Genomic DNA, 22,492 nt, shown 5'->3' on the forward strand with positions numbered 1-22,492 from the left:
GAATTGGGAGTGATCTTACTTTTCGCTGATGCACAAAAGCAACGTGCAACCAAATAAGGAATCAATGCGCCACAATGATATGAGGATTCGGGAACTGCGAAACACATGGTAACGCTCGCCAGATATTGATATTGATCAGAGAAAAAATAACCAGCATGGCCGCAATTAAAGCTTTGAATCCGAAAGCCGAAGTAGCCAGAGCAGCACAGGCTCTTGCAGTTAACACAAGTGCGGCTAGAGGACTTCAAGATGTCCTACGAACCAACCTTGGACCAAAAGGGACCATAAAAATGTAAGAATCATCGCTTTATTTCAGTTTCATGAGTGAGTGTTCTCTGCGAGCAATTGCTCGTCGAAAGGGTCTGAATTAGGCTCGAATGCCTGCCAGATCTTTCCCGTATGAAAGCTAGCAGTGTCCCGTGTCAGACTCAGAGTTTGTGTGTGCGTGGAGTCCATGTACTGATGTACTGTGTTGGAAGGAATTGAATGATGTTTGGCACAAAGTAGAGTAAAATTCCCAAATATCGGACAATTAAGCATAATTGTACCAAAACAAAATACAATCCTTGAACCCACTCACACAACATGCGAGGTTAGTAATACTAACCTCGCACAACGCATGTGGATGTGGTTTCATAGTGGACTTTGACGTTTTCATTCATCACACGAATGTGAGTAGGTATGTGACAAAAAAAATGAAAATCCTCAAATCTCAATAAATTTGGTATCATTTGAAAGCCCTTAAAAAGACCTTTCAAATGATACCAAGAACTCAAATTTTCATCAAGAAATTATAAAGTTATTCCAGTTTAAGTCGCGCATATTCATCCAAATTTGTGGTCATTGTCTTAATGTAAAGTCAATGGAGTGCATAACCGATTTTTGTGACCATTTTGTGACCATTTTGAACCCAAGTCTTCAACGGGCTCTAACTTCTTTGTTTTTGAGCCCTTTGAAGTAATTTAGGTATCAATAGAAAGGTGAAAGAAAACTCAATTGATGTGTAATCATTTCACTTGGTAATTTTTCTTCTTATTATGTGTAAAATAATTTCTTTTAATTAATTCTGATTAATTATGCAAATTACAATTACTCGCCTCTTTTTTTTGCCAAATAAAGGTGATAATGAGAGATAATTTGTATATAATATAGTTGGCATCAAAACAGCATCATGTAGATAATTTCCTAAATGAATTTGTTTAAAGTATTGTTTTTGTAATTTCTAATGTATTTCTTTGTTTTTCTGATATAAATTACAATTATCTCTTTTTCAACTTTAGTATTGTGTACATGTATGTATGGGGTCGTTTTTTTTTACAAATGAAAAATATCATTCCTTTTGTACATGTACTTTGTATGGTATAAAAATACAAGTGTGCTTTTCTGATGTATTTGATTGTTTCACCAATTCTTTATGTATTTTATTGTTTCAACAATTTGTTTATAGATGGATAATGTAGCTTTCATTTTGGAGACCGTTGGCATTCGATTACAATTTTTTTTAGGAAGGATGATCAGCAGAGTCGGAGGGTGTAAAGACGTAGCATTGCATGTAATTCAAGTATCAAGAAGGAAACATAAAAATTAAGCTTTAATATATGCATTTCTTAGATATGTATTTCTTAGATATGTATGATTACAACAAAGGCCATGTTCGAGCACTCCTTTTTTAATGAAAAATAAGTTCATATTCTAGCGTGAAATCACTGCACATAAATAAAGCTCTGAACAGCAACAAAAACAGGCATCAAAGCTCCAACACTCAAAACAAGAGAACAAAAGTGACACAAAAACTTATACAAATCCCATCCCCATTTCAACTTATGAACACAACCTCCCCCCCCCCTGCACCCTTCTTGAAAAAAAAAATTATAATAAAATAGAAAAAAAATGAATAACAGAAAAAAAAATAGACAATAGAGCCATGTGGAAGTGAAATATTTCCTCTGAGAGTGAAAAATTAAACAACAAATTTTTTGCATTTTAATCATGGGCGGAAATTGGCCCCAAAGGTAGGGGGACGCTGGCATCGGCGGCGAAAGCCAACAATTTTAGGGGGGACCACCAAATTATTTTGATAATGAAAAAAATACACCAAAGGTTATCAACCAAAAATTATAGGGGGACGCAGAAAACTAAATTTGACAAGCAAAAAAAAAAAAAAAAAAAAAAAAAGGTTATAAAAAAAAAAATTGAGGTGGGGGGGGGAATCGTCCCCCACCTCAAATTAAGGGCGGGGGGTACACTTCCCCCAGCTTTCACCGCCTATGGATGCTGGCAACTCTGACAAGTTAAAAAAAAAAAGTTTATCCCCAAACTGTTGTAAGGTCATTTTAACCCCAAAAAGTTTGACCAAAAAAGAAAAAAAGAAAGAAAAAAAAATGTATTATTGTTACATGTCCCCCTATTATTTTGGGTAGGGGGACGTGTCCCCCTGGGATTTCCACCCATGAATTTAATTTTAGAAAAGTCAACATTGATATTCCACTGTCAAAAGCAAATCCAGTTTCCAAATGAAACGATAATCAACCACCTAGACTCTTGACTTGAGTCACATAACCTTGGGATGATAAAATCTTTCTGTGACAAATGTATGTATTAAAATCAATATCAGAATAATTATCTACGGTATAATGACAGAGATTTCCCAAAAACGGCACAACATAATCATCAAGTAAGCAATTTACGATCTAGTTCAATCCAGCATGAACGACTCACTATCGACCGCTCCCATCACCCTGCCAACCGCAGGCGCATCGGGCAGCTTGACTGCCGAGAGACCGGCTGTGACAAGGGTAGCATCGCCCTGCCAACCGCAGGCACATCGGGCAGCTCGACTGCCGAGAGACCGGCTGTGACAAGGGTAGCTGGCATCTCTTATATCTGGACTGCGCAACGTCAGAATCGCGTAAGTTTGGATTTTTTGATAATTCAAATATATTTCCAGTCAAATTGTATACCTAATCGGATTCTTGTTTTACTTACCATAAAAAATTTTCGAACATTTACGCGTCCAAAAATTTGATGAACTTTCAAGCTCCGATATCCACAATTTACAGGCGAGTATCCACATTGAAACTTATATGTAGAGAAAGAGCACATCTTCAGCTGTCTGTTAAAAGGCACGAGATTGCACCTACTATGTGCGCATGCGCATTAAACCCCATTTTCAATGAGCCGCCCAGACAGAGGCGATGCCACTCGCAGCAAAACCCGCGCGAAAACCGTGCCACCAAAACCAGCGCTCGCGATGCCCCGTATTCGCACATAGCTAATGTGAGGGAATGAAAAACGCCAAACATTTCAGTATTTCTCCACTAATGGAAATTTGTTTTTATGATTTAAGGGTGTGAAAGATTCGCGTGCACCGGTTCATATGAATCCTTCACACACGAGACGATTTGAACCCTTGAGTGCCTTGAATTGAACCTAGTCTTGAGGACGCAATGATGATGATTTTTTTAGATATGTCTTACATTTCTTCATCATTGACGTCTTGACACTCTCTCCATAGTGCCTTCAGCGAACGACCAAAACAAAGATGGATTTCCCCCCAAAATCCATCTTTTTAAACCGAACTCACTAGAATTTTGTTAATTTTATTAATTCTTACACCTTCCTACGCCTAATGCGTAGGAAGGTTTTAAATATTACTTTAAAAAATGTAAAAAAATGAAGATTTCTTACCTAACTGATGCCGCGTAGACCTCTCGTTCCACATGTAAACAACGGAAATACAATAGCGTCGACCCTTGAACCGCTTATGTATGACGTACTTCCGGAAAGCAATGCCGTCTTAACGAACAATTTAGAGATAAAAAATCTTATTTAACAAATATTAAAATTTATTTCGTGATCATAAATAATTCATATCAATATATATAAATTATTTATGATCACGAAATAATTTTAATATTTGTTAAATAAGATTTTTTATCTCTAAATTGTTCGTTAAGACGGCATTGCTTTCCGGAAGTACGTCATACATAAGCGGTTCAAGGGTCGACGCTATTGTATTTCCGTTGTTTACATGTGGAACGAGAGGTCTACGCGGCATCAGTTAGGTAAGAAATCTTCATTTTTTTACATTTTTTAAAGTAATATTTAAAACCTTCCTACGCATTAGGCGTAGGAAGGTGTAAGAATTAATAAAATTAACAAAATTCTAGTGAGTTCGGTTTAAAAAGATGGATTTTTGGGGGAAATCCATCTTTGTTTTGGTCGTTCGCTGAAGGCACTATGGAGAGAGTGTCAAGACGTCAATGATGAAGAAATGTAAGACATATCTAAAAAAATCATCATCATTGCGTCCTCAAGACTACCTTGAACCCACCCATGGCCATGGGCATGCATGGGTTCAATCAAAGCATCTCGCGTGCCACTCATGGTTTCAAATCGTCTCGTGTGTGAAGGATTCATATGCACCTGGTGCACGCGAATCTTTCACACCCTTTTTACTAAAATAACTATGACTTTACATCGTAGCTAAGCATTATATTTATGCTATGACACTTACCGAACCATATGGATCGTTTGTTGAATTCTCTTTGCTGTTTTTTTGATAAAATAAGAGCATTTTTCGTGATCTTCACGTAGATGCCTCTAGATCAGCGTTGATATCAACTTTTGCCTAAAGAGGGCGCGCGATATTATTTCAAAGCCGGCAGGCACTTAAGAACCAAGTTTGAAAGGATACTCGTAAAATTATGTCACTCTCGCCGATGAATATTCATTAGATCGTGGTCGTGCGTGTTCAATACACACTGAGTGCATGCATGCAGAGAGTTTGTATTAAACACACACGACCACGATCTAATGAATATTCATCGCGACAGTGACGTAATTTTACGAGTGTCCTTTCAAACTTGGTTCTTAAGTGCCTACCGTACCTTTGTTTACGGTCTTGCAAGCTAGCTGCATTCTAGGCGACCAGCATTATTTTCTTGCTCGTTCAATCCACTTTCATCATCATCTTGTCAAAAGATGGCGTACTTTACCAATAAGTATATACATGAGTAGACCAAAAGCTTCGGTCTCTGTTTTGTTGGTTGTTCAGCTGAACTTCGTTGGCTTCACTCACCAAATACAGAGACCGAAGTTCTAGCGCGATCTGTACAGGGGACTCAATGGCCATATGTTTATGTACTTAAGATCGGAAAAAACGGGGAAGTGAATTTGCGCGACAGCCGAGGTAAGTCACTGTTTTTGTTCCTTTTAACTTTATTTTTCTCCGTTTTTTGGCAATTGATGCCAAGAGGGAATATAAATATGCACTCTGGTCACTATAAAATTTTTATTCGTTAAAGACAAAAATTGAAAAGCCCCGACGGGGGGATTTTGCATTGCAAGTCCCCTAATGGTGGCTGCACGATAGCGAGCCGTCTGTGTACGAGGAGAAATAAAAAAAAAATGTTAAAAAACTCCTCGAAACAGACGGCTGCCAGCTGTCTAATACATGAGATGCAACCTGTTGATTTTTGGTACAATTTCCTATTATGCGCTGACGACTTGAATTGAGAATGTTCGATACGAAAAATTGCTTTTCGATTGTTGTTTGCGTACTTTCCACCGCAGTATTAAGGACGGATCGAAGGGAGTATCCTGGTTGAGACTTGGAGGTAAGCGATAAAAACACTTTTATAAATAATTTCCAATTCATTTTTAAAACAATCTTAAACCATTAAAACAAAATTCCAAAGTGGAGAAATACTGAAATGTTTGGCGTTTTTCATTCCCTCACATTCGTGTGATGAATGAAAACGTCAAAGTCCACTATGAAACCACATGCGTTGTGCGAGGTTAGTATTACTAACCTCGCATGTTGTGTGAGTGCTCGCGTGGAAGGAATATCAGTCGTATGCACGCGACACACACGACGCAGTTAAACTTTGCTGGGCTTTTGCCCACATAAGATATAACTTAAAATTTTATGTATCACATTCTGCTATGACACTTACCGAATCATTTAGATCTTTCCGTTACTTCTCCTTGAAGTTTCTTTTAAGAAACATGTATAATTTCTTGATCTTTAAGTTTAGTGAAGATTTTACGGAGATGAAATCTGCTCAGCGCGGATATCAATTTTCGCCTTAAGAGGGCGCACGATTTATATTCATATCAAAGACATGACAAGGGAAAGACTAGGCACCTACACTACTTTTACACGCAAATCGACGCAAGGCACATACTTGCCAACCATTCCGATTTTGGAGGAATCATCCCGATTTTTTATTGCCAATTCCGCATTACGAATATCAACTCCATAATTCTGATTTTTATTAATTTTTACATTGATAATATTGAAAAAAAGGCTGGAGCGAAGGTTAGACCAATCTGAAGCTTGCGGGCACCTGGGGTGTTATTCTGTAACTCTGTCATAACTTTTGTCATAAATTTTGTCATTTCTCTCCGAGATGTGACACCGCTATGATTGTCACAAATCGGTATTCTGAACATTGTCTTTTCCCTGTCATATCTCTCAAAGTTCCCACCCATCTTTTCGGAAGCAAACCAATCAAAATCATCGTTAGTTCCCAGTTGGAGCCCTTCTAGCCAATAGGAAAGCCCCGTGGCAAGTAGGGCGTATCCCCAAAACAGTTGCTGGCATCGCGCAACTACGCGTATATTGATGCGCTTAATTACAAAGAGAGACAGGGAGCTGTGAAGGGTATAAACGCGACGTTTTTAGAGAAGTATAAAAGTAAGGAAAACAGAGAAAAAAAAGGAGGAATAAATATGTAGGGCCTAACTAATTGTAGCATGAAAAAATAATTTTGAAAATTGTCATGGAAGATGAGTGAAACTAAAACCACAATCTAATCTAAATAATATAATTGTTTGCTTGACATTCAGTCGGCAGGGTATCGGGATATTTAGTACTAAAAGATATGACAAAATTTATGACTGCTACCCCCCTGTCATATCTTTTGCTTGTATAAAAGGATTACGCGCATTTAAAGCCGCGTATTTTTGATGCGCGCTAAAGAGAAGAGACAAAATTTATGACAATTTTTGTGACAAAAGTTATGACATCCACCAGAATACCGATTTTGTCATATCTCTGAGATAAGATAAAATATGGAGAAAAGACAATGTTCAGAATACCGCCCCTGGATATCGCGATATCCCAAATAGTATTAAAATTGAAAGAAGTTAAGAGCAAGAGCGTTCACTTACCCCGTCTGTTTACGTCGCCATTTTTATTTCTTTTGTTAATGATACCTAGATACACATGGCAACACGCGTGCAGAGCTGCAACTTAGATTTTAAAAATACTTACATTTGCCAATTAATATCACGATTCGTAAAATATTTGTTTCGGTTGATAAATATCATCAAGTAGTTTATATGATATTTATTTATTAAAACAAATATTTTGCGATTCCTGATATCTATCGGCAGATGCAAGTATTTTTTTAATCCAAGTTGGCAGTAGAGCTGCCAACTTTTCAATGTCTGTTTGAACATTGATTTATTTTGACTCCACTGTAATGAAGCTACACTGTAACTTAGTTTGGCCCTGTTTTTTTTTTTTTACCAGGTTGGTTTCTGGAAGTGGAGACATCAAGCTCACTAAGGATGGCAATGTTTTGCTGCATGAAATGGTAATATTCTTGTATATTTTCTCTGTGTGTGATATGTTTATAAATATGATTGTTGATATTTTTTTGGGGGGGGTTCTTCATGTGATTTTTCACAATATATTAGCAGTTTGTTCAAAACAATTTTACTGCAGCTCAGTTATATGAACCATGCAGTTGAGTGACTATCCTAAAAGAAGGGGGAGCAAATGTAAGTACATGTAAAATATTTTTTACCACCCCCCCAAAAAAAAAAAAATAAAAGAAGATAAGCTAGAATTCACAATAGAAATTGTATACTATTTTGAATGCTTAGTGTTGGTAGGAGGCTTATTGATTTTTCAATATTTCCCAATTCTTAATCATTTCACAGCAAATTCAACACCCCACTGCATCCATGATAGCAAAGGTTGCAACTGCTCAGGATGATATCACTGGAGATGGAACAACCTCCAATGTCCTCATCATAGGAGAGCTTCTCAAGCAAGCTGATCTCTTCATAGCTGAGGTACGGAAACATTCCCTGATTGTATTCTTTTGGGAGTCATTGTGTAATCCATCAAAATAGCAATATTCTAGATTTCATGAATTCAGATACAAAAGAGGTGTAAACATGTCACCATGTTGTGCTTACATACAGCGTTAGTTCAGTGAGAATATTTTCATTAAAGTTTGATGAAATTTTCAGTGAATTTTTGCCTACCACCCCCCCCCCCCTCTCTCTCTCTCTCTTTGACATCAACTTGTTGGAATGGAGTTTTCTGTGCTTATAGGCTTAAACCAAATCAGAAAAAGGTTTTCTTCATCAGGGATTCGATTTTAAGGCGCGCGAGAGCGATCGCGCGCTACATGCGCGCCTTAATCCATTTTTGGTAGCGCGATTAATAGCGCGCCTCGCGATCGTTGACCTGCGCGGAAATGCCTAAAGTCGCCCTCGAAATCACCCAAAATCATGCTCATTGCCGAGTGAATAACAACTCAATATGCTCGAGCTCCGCTTACCATTTAAAAATAATCCAAAAACCAACACTCAAAGTCATGAATAATCCTTAAAAATAGCGCGAGTAGCGCAGTTTCAAATGCCGGCGTTGCGTTATTTTTTCTGTACCACGTATTTCCATACACATGGTACCAACTACGGAAAAAAAAATCAATGCAACGGTCGGGAAACAGTTGCATGTATAGGGGTCCATTATGACTACCACCATGTGCAATTTCGAATGCACATGTTTCCCCTACAGATATCACGATTCTGTGATTAAATAATTCGAATTACACAGGAAATAAATCCCTGAGACTTGTAACCTAGCATTGGTGAGTTGTCATTCGGCTTTGCTTTTCAAAACGGCTTAGGCCTATTAACTTCCAAAATAAGTTACCTTATTTATTAATTATGACTAAAAAATCATTTATTTTCTTTTCTAGGGGATGAGGTATTATATCAGACAATAAATCATCAAACAAAGCTCCATCTATTTTACAAGGCTGGCGGCAGGCTCACGCATTGGCGCTTTTACTAGCTAGCCAGTTAGAGCTCTGTCTCTGCCAGAGCTCTGGGGGACAATTCACTCAGTAAAGGCCTCAATGATGGCGATTTTCTGTTTCAGACAGAGTTTACATTTCATGAATATTATTCAAAACTGCCAATAAAGTTTGATGATTTCTTCATTGTCATGTATATTTAAGTTCTTAATGAATACATTCTCACCGAATTTAGCCTCCCCAATAGAGAAATGAAATTTTCATGGAGATCTGCGTTTTCAAAGAACTTCAGGAAAATTTAGGGGATGTGGGCCTTTATTACATGTACATGGCTGAGTACAAGGTATTGTACTGGAATAGATGGAGTAGAAATTAGATATTGAATTCATTTATATCCAAGTCCAACTCACAGTCAGTCACACACACACGCACTCACCCACACACACCCACATCCAAGATTAAAAACATGAAAAATAACTTTAAAAATCATACAATATTGAACAAAAAGTAATAATTCATTAACAAGTGAACAGGTATATCCAAGTCACACACACACTCACCCACACACACCCACATCCACCCACACACGCCCACATCCAAGATTCTAAGCATGAAAAATAACTTTAAAAATCATACAATATTGAACAAAAAGTAATAATTCATTATAAGTGAACAGGTATATCCAAGTCGGCCAACTCACAGTCACACACACATGCACTCACCCACACACACCCACATCCAAGATTCTAAGCATGAAAAATAACTTTAAAAATCATACAATATTGAACAAAAAGTAATAATTCATTAATAAGTGAACAGGTATTCCTCAAAATACAAAAAAGTAGCATTTAAAAAGAGCCCCCGAAATGCAAAAGTAGCCCCCGAAATTTGCCAAAAAAATTTAAAATGGAGCCCCTGAAAAAAAAATTGTTAGTTACTTAACTTTAAGGCTAGTTTAAGCCAAAGTCAAACCTAACTCAAACAGGTTTTGATAACACACAATCTAATTACAAAACATTGTAAAACGATTACAAATACTTCCTTTGGTTGTTGATTGTAACTTTATAGTACATACATTTCCACCATCTGTTTTGTTAATTGGACAAAAAGCTCCCCTTGTATGTTGAAGAAGAGCTTTTTGCAGTGCTCCTCTACCGCTCTCCTTAAAAGATCTAGGAGAGCTATTTATTGCTCCCCTCATAATTATAAAACTGAGTCCCTGCTTCATGTGCTTCTAGGGACTGCATTCATGCATTGTGACCAAGGACTTTGACTACCAGAAATAAGGCCCTAGTAATCCTATGTTTTTACCCAAATAAGAGACAATCTTCTTTCTTCATGTACTCTAGGGACTTCATCCACGCATTGTGACTGAGGGCTTTGAGTTGGCCAAAGAAAAGGCATTGGAGACCCTTGATGATATAAAAGTTTCCCAGGAGATTAACAGAGATATTCTCATCAATGTGGCACGTACTTCACTCCGCACCAAGGTCCATCCTCAGCTCGCCGATCTCCTCACAGAGGTGAGGATATTTATTTTGTATTATACCCAGGGGTCTTTCACAAAAAGTCCACAAGTGTCAACGATTACCTGAAACTTCAAGCGTTATCTCATTGACTAGGCACATCCATTAGTGTGATATGACTAATGTAATAATATGCATTATATTTGAACACGGGAATGAGAAATGTTTATGGATCTAGTTCATGAAACTTGGAAATAAGGATAACAGTGTTTCACTGAACATCCTGCCTGAGTTTCGGATCACATGACTAAGGTCAAAGGTCATTCAGGGTCAACAAACTTTGATCATGTTGGTTGTAATGGTATAATCTTGAACATTAATGGATCTAGCTCATGAAATTTAGAGATAAGAATAATCAAGTATCATTGAACAACCTGCATGAGTTTCAGGTCAAGTGGCCAAGGTCAAAGGTCATTTAAGGAACTTTTGCCATGTTGGGTGTTGAATTGCCATCAGAACTGAAAGTTTATGGATCTTGTTCATGAACAAGGACAAAAGGGTGATCAAGTATCACCTATTGTTTTGCACGGTTTTTAGGTCACATTATCAAGGTCAAATGTCATTTAGGGTAAATGAATATACATGTAGCATTTTATTATCATATGAATGGCGTTTTTGTGAATGATTTATTATTCAATAGTCGTTTTCGAAGTCCGCACTGCTGCTATATTGAATCGCGTAATGCAGGCGAGTCTTCCAGAGGCATTCCACTTGTTGTGTTTTACCCCATGTACATGTATATAGTACATATCAACAAATTATTCAAAATGAAATATGGTTGGGTAATGGCTCAGCATGAATTCTTGAAGTTTATATTGAAAATGATTTAGAAGTTGTTTTCTGAATATATTTTGCCAGACGTTTTTGAAATTACAGACCAGTCATTGATGCTCAGACTCATCTATAGATGCATTTCCATGACCTCATATCTTACAGGTGGTAGTAGATGCAGTTTTAGCCATCAAGAAGCCCAACGAGCCCATTGACCTTCACATGGTAGAGATCATGCAGATGCAGCATCGCAGTGATACCGATACCTCCCTGGTACGAGGCCTAGTGATGGACCACGGCGGGAGGCATCCTAACATGAAGAAACGTGTGGAGAAGTCTTTCATCCTCACCTGTAATGTGTCAATGGAATATGAGAAGAGGTAATGCCTATCAAGAATTTTGATGGTGAACTGCTGCTTGAGCTTCACCTGGTTGTCTACTCTCCATTTTGCCTCATCCCACTTGGTCTAAATCTAGTTTGTCTACTACTCATTTGGTCTAACTGCCATTTAGCACATTTATTGTGTTTTCTCATATCCAGTTAAGATATACCCATGTTGTCTAATACATGTATCCACTTGGTCTAATGCCACTTAGACTATATGGTATGATGAACAATTTATTAACCATATTTTCATTTAATATAGCAAAAAATGATGAGTTGTGGAAGGAGATAAAGACCATCTAGGCATGAAGCTAAATGACATTAGAAAAGTCAAGTATTAGACTAAGTGGTGGTTTTAACTAATGGTAATTAGGCAAAATTGATCATAGACAAAGTGTGTTTTAATAGCCATGAAGGTGTTGATGATTTCAGAAGTAGATCAATTGCTCATTGGCCGAGTGAAAATAGGCAGTTTTGATTATTAGGAGGCATCACATGGGGAGCGTTTCATGAAGAATTGCAAGTGGCTTTCTCCAACGAAATTGTTCTCCAATCAGAAGCAGTTGTTTCAAGGAGCTTATACCAGTGAAATTTATGGACAAATTTGTTTCATGAACCATTTCTGAGCAGTTTAAGAATTTTTTTATGGGGTTTCTGACATAAAATTTGATGGAACAGGATCAATTCTTTTAGAATATCCTTGGTTTCTGAGGCGGTCATTGCTCCTCAGATGATTTGAACTAATTCAACTTGAGTATCTATATTTATATTTGGTTGTTTCTTGTATTTGTCACATGTGTTGGGAAAATGGATAATTACATTGATTTCAATGAGGGCCCCATCTTAACATGTCAGTCAGTAGTTCCTATTGTTTGATTAAGGTACTCTTTCAAACCAGCCAGGGCCCTGTTGCACAAAAATTTGGGATGATTTTTTACGCTTGATTACGTCAATGATTATATACAATTAAGCCTATAAATCAACTGCATGATTAATCACATGATTAATCGCTAACCTTTGTGTTTCCAGTTCCGCGTCTTACCTGGCATTGATTCGTAATCCTGATGACATTGCCGACTTACTATTAAGAATGATTCCTCATTGCATATGTCTTTGTTGCTCTTTTTTTTTAGTGAGGTAAACGCCGGGTTCTTCTACAAGTCTGCTGAGGAGAGGGAGAAGCTTGTCCAGGCTGAAAGAGCTTTCACCGATGAAAAGGTTCAGAAGGTCATTGACCTCAAGAGGAAGGTCTGTGAGGGAAACGACAGAGGATTTGTTGTCATCAACCAGAAGGTACTGTATGTCTCAGTATTTATTAGTGTTGGGATACCATTTTGCATCGGTTTTTGGTGTAATTAATTTCCCTCCCACAAATGTACTCTCACACGTACGGTGGAGTCTTGGTCACGACGGTCACTAAAGGTTAAGTGATCTTTTTTCAGTACAGCCATTGTAGACCTAAGTAGACCCAATAAAAAGCATCTAGAAACATATATTTATCGCCAAAACTGTTTGTAGCAGTGACTCGACCGTTAGCACCAAGTATATATTCTTAATACCCGAGTACCTTTATTGTGGCTTTTTTATTTAAAAAGTATGGATGAATCAAGTTTCTGAGGGTTTGGTGACCTATAAACCTATCTTTGGTGAACTTGATACAAAATGAGATTCTAACATCCTGCGTGCACATATCTATACTTAATGAAAGTACTAAGTTCCATGCAGTTTGTTTGGAATTTAGATTCAAACTGTGGTTGGATGTCATTAATGTTTGTCAGTAATAGGTATCATGAAACTTGCTAAGGAAAGTATTATGAAACTTGCTAATGTCATGAGACTTGCTAAGAAAGGTATAAAACTTGCTAAGGAAATTATCATGAAAGTTGCTAATATCATGAGACTTGCTTAGGAAGGTATCATCAAACTTGCTAATATCATGAGACTTGCTAAGGAAGGTATCATGAATCTAATAAATATGATTTTAATATATTTGATTTTTTCATTTGTCTTTGTTGTACTCACTTGGTATAACTTTGTCAAAATATTATTCATCTCATGATGTGGAGCATAGTTTTCAATGTCAAATGTATTTCATTTGTTTGAAATGGGAATAACACAAAATATATTCATACAGTCATCGGTTATTGTGATATTAATGTTGGAGATTGCACATTATAAACACACAATTAAATTGTTATTTTTTACCAGGGTATTGATCCCCTATCATTGGATATGCTTGCTAAGGAAGGTATCATGGCACTACGTAGGGCCAAGAGAAGGAACATGGAAAGGTAGGTTTATCATAAACTTTGAATGAGAGGCTCACTGAAAGCTTAATGCATGTAGTCTCAAGGAACAATTATGTTAAAAAAATAGTGTTTCAAAGCTGGGTTAATTGCTACAATACTGTCAGAGATCTAGATTTAGTATGCTTTGACATAGATAAGTTGAATAAACCAAATGATGTCATAGCACAAATTCTTGGCAGAAACTGAGTATGCTGAACATTGCCAAAATGAATAAGCATGTGTGATAATAATTTTTTAGTACTTGTTGGAAAATAAGGACTTATCTACTTCCAGAATGACATTGTTTTGCTACTTTCTTAGGAATTTTCTAATTATTTATCTAGTAATTAGTTGGTGCATACTTTCAATGATTATTCGTTGGAATTTGTTTGTGGTGCTTATCACAACTTAAACTTGTGTGTAAACGTGGCTTGCTTTTTTTAGGACATTGAATTGAGAGGCTAAGTGTGAGTAAATAATATTTTTACAGGAGCTTTCAGCCTTTCACTAAGAAAGTTTCTAAATTTACAAAGAAACGTTTTTTGACTTGGGTAGTATTCTGTAATTGAACCCTGAACTTGTCTAAACATTGAAATTTCATATCTTCGGAATGAAATCAGTTTTCTCCTAGTCATTCCTGGCACAATAAAAGGTTCATACAGACATGGTGAAGCAAGGTTTAGCACTGTTTGCGTACAAACTTAATGGGGTATGAGGCTTAAGAAATGTACAGGAAAGCAATGTTTTTGTTGCAAGGCGTAGCATTAAGAAAAAAGCACAAATCTTTGGGCCAAAAAAATTCTTTATAAAAACTTGTGCATAGTAAACCAACCATGCATAGCATTACATGTATATGTTCAGAGTTTCCATTTATAACTAATTAAATCCTTGAATTATAGTGATGAGTTTTTCCACGCTACTGGCACTACCCATTCAAATACTTGAGTGTGAAAAATGTTTTAAGATAGGTAAATGGATTATATTAGCAAAAGTGGTAGATTTGTCTCACCATATATCCAGACCTGCCAACCAGTACATTTTGGCATGTTTAGTACGTTTTTGCAACCAAAATACGGCAGTACGTTTTTTCTTTAAAAAATATGTTTTTGTAAAAAAAATAAAAATCTTTTTTTTTTCTTTTCTTTTTTACAAAATCGTAATTTTATTGAGAAAAATCATCTCTATATGTCTGTATTTCATAAAGATCAATGTAATTTCAGGTAACTTGGTTTTTTTTTCAATCATTTTGTTGAAACCAGGGTGAGATATACACATCTTAAAAAAAAAATTTATCTGCAAGATAAGTGGGCATTTTAGCTTGCATGCAGCTTGAGCGCCACGATGAGCGAGTGCGCCACGCATTATGAAATATACACTTTTTTTTATCACAGAATACAATTTTTCATATCCAGAGGTTGGCAGGTCTGTATATCTAAACACTAAGAAGAATATTGGTGAGTTTTGTCTCATTCATTCTAAATGAAGCTTAACGAGTAACTTACTCCAATTATATTATCAGACTGAAGTTGGGATCATTTTCTTAAATTATTAACAGGTTACCCCTGGCCTGTGGTGGTGTAGCAGTTAACTCCTTTGATGATCTCACCCCAGAAGTTCTAGGCGAAGCTGGACTGGTCTATGAGCATGTCTTGGTAAGCAGAATCAGAAAGATCCTAACCTTTGCAGAGTTCTTTTATTGTAATGTATTAACCAGGCTATTGTCATATGATTTTGCATATTTGATTAGGAATTGAAAAGCTACAGGTGTGTAATACAGTGTATGTGTTCAAAGACTGACTGATAAAAAAATCTATCCAACTGTTGTAGTACTGGTTAGAGATTTGTCATATTTAGTCTTTGGCATTCAAATTGTGTTTCCCTGCAAAAAGCCGGGAAAACACTGCTAGGTATAACATTGCTCTTATTAGGATTCTTTTATTTCCTAATTTTAATTCAACATGATTCACTGTTAATATGCATTTTTGTGGGGCCTTTTAGTAAATATATTAAGTTTACCCACTATCTATATCATAACTTCTTTGGATCATAGCTGAATTTGTTCATATTAGGACCTGGTGGGTGTTTCATAAAGCTGTTCATAAGATACGAATGCCTTTACGCACGACTGGTGATCCTTTCTTGTGCTATGTGATATCTCTATGTAATTGTGATATGACCTGAGAATATGTTCCAGTCGTGCGTAAAGTCGTTCGTAACTTTACGAACAGCTTTATAAAACACCACCCTGGATGGTGTTTTATAAAGCTATTCGGGCGACTTTGCCAGTGACTGATGACCATCTGTAGGGGGCTTAAATAGCTTCTTAGGACTCCAGCATACATGACCTTACAAGATCTCCAGCATGCAAAGACAATGATCACCCGATTCCCAAAATCATTTTGATCCCCATTGCAGCTGAAATCTGGCATTTCCAAATTTCTAAGTTATCTGAATGGAAATTTCGAGATTTAATTAGGCTTATTGTAAAATCACTCCATTATATGAAAACATGCAAAAATTGAGGCATCTTATTTAGCACAAGAAAGGTTCACCAGTAATGTTTAAAGTTGTATATAATGTAAGAACCCCCTCCCTTGGAATAATCAATAACTGTAATGTCAAAGTCCATTTCAGAAAATCAAGAATGCTCAAGGTGTGTAAAAATAAGTTACAGAGAATGATAAAAATATGTTGTATAAGGTCAGTGTGAACAGCATTCAACATTGGAGTCATTATTTCCTTCATTGATGTGATTTATAGGGAGAGGACAAGTACACATTTGTCGAGGAATGCAAGAACCCTCAATCGGTGACTATCATGATCAAGGGCCCGAACAGACACACCCTCACCCAGATCAAAGATGCTACTCATGATGGTCTCAGAGCTGTCAAGAATGCCATTGATGATGGTAAGTTGCTTCTTGCTGATGCTCATTCTCATTTGCGTATTTTAGCAAGTTTGTAGGTTCTGTGACATTTGCTCCTGTGACAGTTTAACAGACTGCTAGGCCTGTATTCTGAAGTCAGGTTTAATTTAAACTCGGGTTTAAAGTTGTGGTTTAAGTATGGAAAGCCTATTGTGACATAATCACTAACAGTAGAGATATAATAGTTCAGCTCATTTGACTCTCAAATCATTCACAATTGTCTAGCAATCATATATAGATAATTGTCGTCACAATCAAAGAACCGGGAAAGAGCAGAGTAAAAATTTGAAACATACATCTCAATAAAAATTTTGACACTTTCCCAGAATTTTAGCACAGAGTTAGACCATGGCCTAAGTTAAACCTGAATTCGGAATACGGGCCATTAAGTCTAACATGAACTTGAACTTCTAAGCTAACTCTGACTTTAATCTTAAGGCATGGTCACACCGGCCGAGCATTGTTGGAGCGCTCGTGGAGCGGAGAGAAAGAAATCATCACCGCTCGCTACCGTTTACCATTTTCTATTTTGATTGTTGTTGTTTTTTTTTATTTTTGTTTTCGATTTTTTCCCCAGTTTTGAGAGCGAAATTCGACCCTCTTTTCCTACCGCTCCAACAACGCTCGGCCGGTGTGACCATGCCTTTAAATAAAAAACAAAAACAATGATGCTTATACCTCACCCTATATCTTGAGCGTAGGAGTGCTTGTCCCAGGATCAACTGTCCCGTTACCCTTTTGTGAACTAGACTATTTTTAATGTATATAATGTTGTTTCCCTATGCAGACAATATAGTAGATTGAACCTTTTTTTTTTTTTTTTTTTTTAATTTTTGTATTGCAAATATTTTTTGATTGTCAGATTTAGCAGTAACTGTTGATTATCTTACATCTTACTGTAGAAAGCAACAGCATCGTTGCGGGTCCAAATGTAAAGATTCAATGGCATCATGTATTGCATCAGAACTCCTTGAGCTGTGCCACATGTGATTCTGAGTGGATGTTCTTTTTTTTTTTTTTTTTTTGTTATTTATCTCCTCTTGAAGTTTAATGGCTTTGTAATAGTTCTCTTTAGGGCAACTCCATCAAGTATGTATGCTCAACCCCCTTTCTGTTGGACCTAACAGAAATGATTAAGCCCAGATGTCTATTTCATATGAAAAGCTATCATGCTCACATTTTTGTCTCGCCTGCATAGCAGAGCGGAACTTTAGGCACCGTTTCTCCGAGGTGTTATACTTGTTTAATGATGTGAGCAGTTCATGGAGTGAAGTGAGCAAAGAGAATAATATGGTTCAGACAAAGGTTTGATTATATAAAGGAATTGTCTTGAATTATATGATGAGTACCCTTTTGTGTGAATCCTTCCTGTCAGGTTGTGTGGTTCCAGGAGCAGGTGCCCTTGAAGTGGCCATCTACGCTGCCCTACAGAAGTTCAAGGAGACGGTCAAAGGTCGTGCTAGGCTTGGTGTCCAGGCCTACGCCGAGGCTCTTCTGGTCATTCCCAAGGTCCTGGCCCAGAACTCTGGTCTAGATGCCCAGGAGACCATGGTCAAGCTACTGGAGGAGTATGCAGAGTCTGGTCAACCTGTCGGGGTCGACATATCATCAGGTCAGTTATCGAGATTTTTTATATTTGTTAGATTAAACAAATTACCATTGACTTTGCATGCTGGTGCTCCAGGGGAAATTTCCCTTGTGATTTTGTGAAGGGGAAAAATTATCATTACAAAATAATCTGATTTCGTGAGTTTGAATTTCTGAAATTTTGAAGTACATGATCAAAACCTTGATTGGGAATTTTTACTTGGTAAAGTTACCCACAACTTAAGGAATGACTGGAGCATGTTCTTATGTCCTAAATGAATGACATAGGAATGTATCGTTTACAATAAGAAGGGGTCACCAGTCATGCGTAAAGTCATTTGTCTCTTGTGAACGGCTTTATGAAACACCCACCAGGGAAAATTTCCCCAGTGAAGGTGGAAAATTATAGTTGCAAAATAATCTGATTTCATGAGTTTGAATTTCTGAAATTTTCAAGTACACGATCAAAACCTTGTTTGGGAATATGTACATGATGTATGTTTGGCACCATTTCTTTTACAGAAGTTCAATATATTTTTTTTCCGACTCCTATATATCATTGGTTCAGATTTTCCATCGGAGGTAAATGGTTTCTTGGGAGGAATAGATTCCTTGAAGCCAAGTATGTAACTTCTAGAGTAAAATGTAATTGTCTGAAAATTGGCATGAATTAAGAGTAACTCTTAGCTTCATTTTCATTCTTTGATAGGTGAAGCAGTAGTTGCATCAACAGTAGGAATCTGGGATAACTATTGTGTGAAGAAACAGATTCTTCATTCATGGTAAGTAATGTATGACTACATATTGAAATCATTCATGACTCTTTAATGTCATCATATATTTATTTTATTCACCCATTCTCTACCCCATTTTCAACATTAGATATAAATGCATAATAGGGTTGTGACATACCCATGATTAGGTCTATGCACAATTTGTTCTTACTATTTTTGCCTTCCTTGAACAGGCCATGCACACAAAATATTATACACACACCTTATCACTTGGCAGTGAAGGCACTAGAAATTCTGAGGAGTTTCTTGAGTTACTAACTACACATCTCTCCAGGATTCTAACAAAAATGTTCCCCATTTTCCTTGAAATAAGTTTAATATATTTTTTTAGTGAAATATATACAATAATTATCTTACTTGTCCTAAATTAATACTCATTAAAACTTCAGTAGTGTGTATTCCGTCTTTATCTAAAACCTTTTGTATAAGGTACTATCACTGGCCAAACACGGTGAAAGTTTATACTTCTTAGGAGATGAAGTGATTTGGTTGGTGTACTCTAGATGTATTTATTGTTCTATATATATATTTATGAACTCATATTCATATTCTAATAACTGTATTTCACATTTTGTTTCTCTCCTCTTACCACAGTACCGTCATCGCCAGTAACCTCCTCCTTGTAGACGAGATCATGAGAGCTGGGTTATCATCGCTCAAAAATACAGCAGGGTGATTTTACCCGCCAACTAGTCTAACCAGCTTAAGTAATAATATTGTCGTAAATTAATGTCTTTTTGTTAAGTCAACAAATGCCCATTCATTCATACTGGTGTGTTCGTTTAAAGAGATTGTGTGTTTTTCAGCCAATATCTAATAGATATGTGATAGTAGGTTTCCGCTTTCCAGACTTCAGAAGAAGCAACACAGTATGTGCTCTCGGACGCTGGTATGAAATTAAATAATGGTTTTCCGTTTCATGAACTCCGAGAGGCATTGGTTATGAGTTGATAACAGTTCTCAGACATAGCCTTTGTAGTTGTTGCCTAACCAAAACAAGTCTCCAGTTCTAAATTCTTAGCTTTCATATGGCTACCTGTTCATAGCCAATGATCAGTCATGGTTAGATGATCAATACCATGAAGGGGGTGTTGCATCAACATTTCCTTCCAGCACCTGACAACTTTCCTTGATTATGATTGGCTGAGAGGCAATGTTGCCATAGTAACTGTCGGTTAAAACAGTACTTGTTGGATAGGATAAAATGTCTGACAAGTCCTTTCATGAAATGCTCCCCTTCATTTTCATCGGATTTCAAGGGGCGTCATGGTCTAGTGGTTACGACTCTCGTCTCTCAATCAGAGGGATGTGGGTTTGAATCCCAGCCATGGCATGAATTCCTTCAGCAAGAAATTAAACCACATTGTGCTGCACTCAACCCAGATGAGGTGAATGGGAACCCAGCAGAATTAATTCCTTGAAATGCACTGAGTGCTGAAAGGCTGTTGGAGCTAAAAGCTGGGGTAATAATAACAACAACAATGCGCCTCGGAATAGATTATTTCTAGATAGATGGCGCAATATGAATGCCTATCAATATTATTATGTTTATATTCCTATTTGTTGCATCCTAGTGTCAAATATTGAAGAACATGCATGTGATAAGTACCCTGCACAGTGGACTCTTGTCTCAGTCTACAAGTATAATTGTAATTCCAGGAGAGCATTTTATGAAAAAAAGTGTTTTTCACTGACTATGTCGTTCTGAGCCAATCAGAAGTAAGGATTTCAGTAGCTGTTCTGTTTCTGTGTGCTTTTTTTCTGTTTGTGGTAACTCCCTCAGAAACTCGGCAGGACAGTGTTTTTGCTGGTAAACGCCAAGCTGGTATATAACCAATTACGTAGGAAAACATTTTACGTCTAGCTTAATCGAGTCATAGTGACTGTCCTTATAGACAGATATTGCTCTCGGGCATTTTTGCCAACGTGGAGACAATGGCAAAGTGTGGATACAAACTCACAACCTTGCGATTATGAGTTCAATACTCTAACCACTGGACCACACAACCCGTAGCGTAAAAAGTAGCTTAAAACAAATAGTCACTAAAAATCACTGGCTAATTTGCTTCATAAAATGTTCCCATGATGTATACAGAGCTACCAAGTAGTACTGGTTTTCAGTAATTATAACTTCAAAAAATGTGAAAGAATACTGGTGGTTTCATGCAAATTTCTGATTTCTAAAGTTTCAATGCGTGTGTTGTCCTATGGTATTTCTGTGAAAATACTGATTTTCAGCCTTTGAAATACTAAAATGTTCTTGATTAGGTTTACATCTCTGTGTTTATTTACTTTCCTTTAAAGGTGTCATGTGGGCATTATCACTGAACACGGACTATGTGGGAGCTTTACCTCATGTTTCTAATGTGTGTAACCAACCTGTTATATTTATTTATTAGGATGTTTTAATCAGGGATTTCAGTAATATTAAACAGAAAGCAAGTTTTGTTCAGTTATTCAGAGGCCTGTTACATGAAACTTTTTGTCAAAGACGAGGAAGAAGCGACTGTTATAAACTCCTAAAATTGTGTCATTTTATTGGCTGATGGTGAAGTTGCAACAGAGTTCTTGCAATTGCGATTAATAAAAAGTTTTATAAAAATGGACCAGGTGCTACTAGAAAGCTGTTGTATAATATGAATGAATGGGCATTTTGTGACTAGTTGACTGTGTGATGATGCAGGGCTATTTAGCACCATCTCTTTTTTGTTACTAATATTTGTAATTTTTTCTCTACATATTTAATTCACATAAAGTTATGCTGAAAGCTTGCAACCGCGGCTGAGAAATTATGAGAAGAGATGAAAATACCCACTATTAATTAAAAACTTTGAATACCCAAGAATTGCTGAAATCAAACTTCGCATAAGGTCTATAATTCTTCTATATGAAACATTCTTGACTACCGATAGTCCATTCCTCAAGTATTACATTCGAATCCTTGATTTATGCTATTCATTTGTTGGTAATCTCTTGTCTAAACACAGTGCAAATATACTACACAAAATGCACAAGTCTGTAACTGGTTTATAGTAAGAAATATGGATTCTGTTTACTGTAACTGCTCCATGTGTTCCCCGATTTGAAAGGCATTTCTAGGTGGTAGATAGGGCACATATGATTGCTAGTCGGCACCTGATCAAATCACCAGTA

At 36.8% G+C, this 22,492-nt stretch overlaps 1 protein-coding gene across 1 annotated transcript; it reads left to right on the forward strand.

Annotated features, from left to right (window-relative positions):
* The first annotated feature begins 118 nt into the window (after window positions 1-118).
* LOC121408478 (T-complex protein 1 subunit zeta-like) lies at window positions 119-20,676 on the forward strand. Its single transcript, XM_041599958.1, has 12 exons — window positions 119-292; window positions 7,541-7,604; window positions 7,954-8,088; window positions 10,412-10,585; window positions 11,525-11,739; window positions 12,878-13,037; window positions 13,953-14,035; window positions 15,588-15,684; window positions 16,793-16,940; window positions 18,334-18,570; window positions 19,255-19,327; window positions 19,934-20,676. The coding sequence occupies exons 1-12, from the start codon at window positions 156-158 to the stop codon at window positions 20,013-20,015; spliced, it is 1,605 nt and encodes a 534-aa protein (XP_041455892.1). The 5' UTR covers window positions 119-155; the 3' UTR covers window positions 20,016-20,676.
* The last annotated feature ends 1,816 nt before the right edge of the window (window positions 20,677-22,492 follow it).

Source organism: Lytechinus variegatus, chromosome 2 (genome assembly GCF_018143015.1).
Source record: "Lytechinus variegatus isolate NC3 chromosome 2, Lvar_3.0, whole genome shotgun sequence".
Classification (NCBI taxonomy): Eukaryota; Metazoa; Echinodermata; class Echinoidea; order Temnopleuroida; family Toxopneustidae; genus Lytechinus; species Lytechinus variegatus.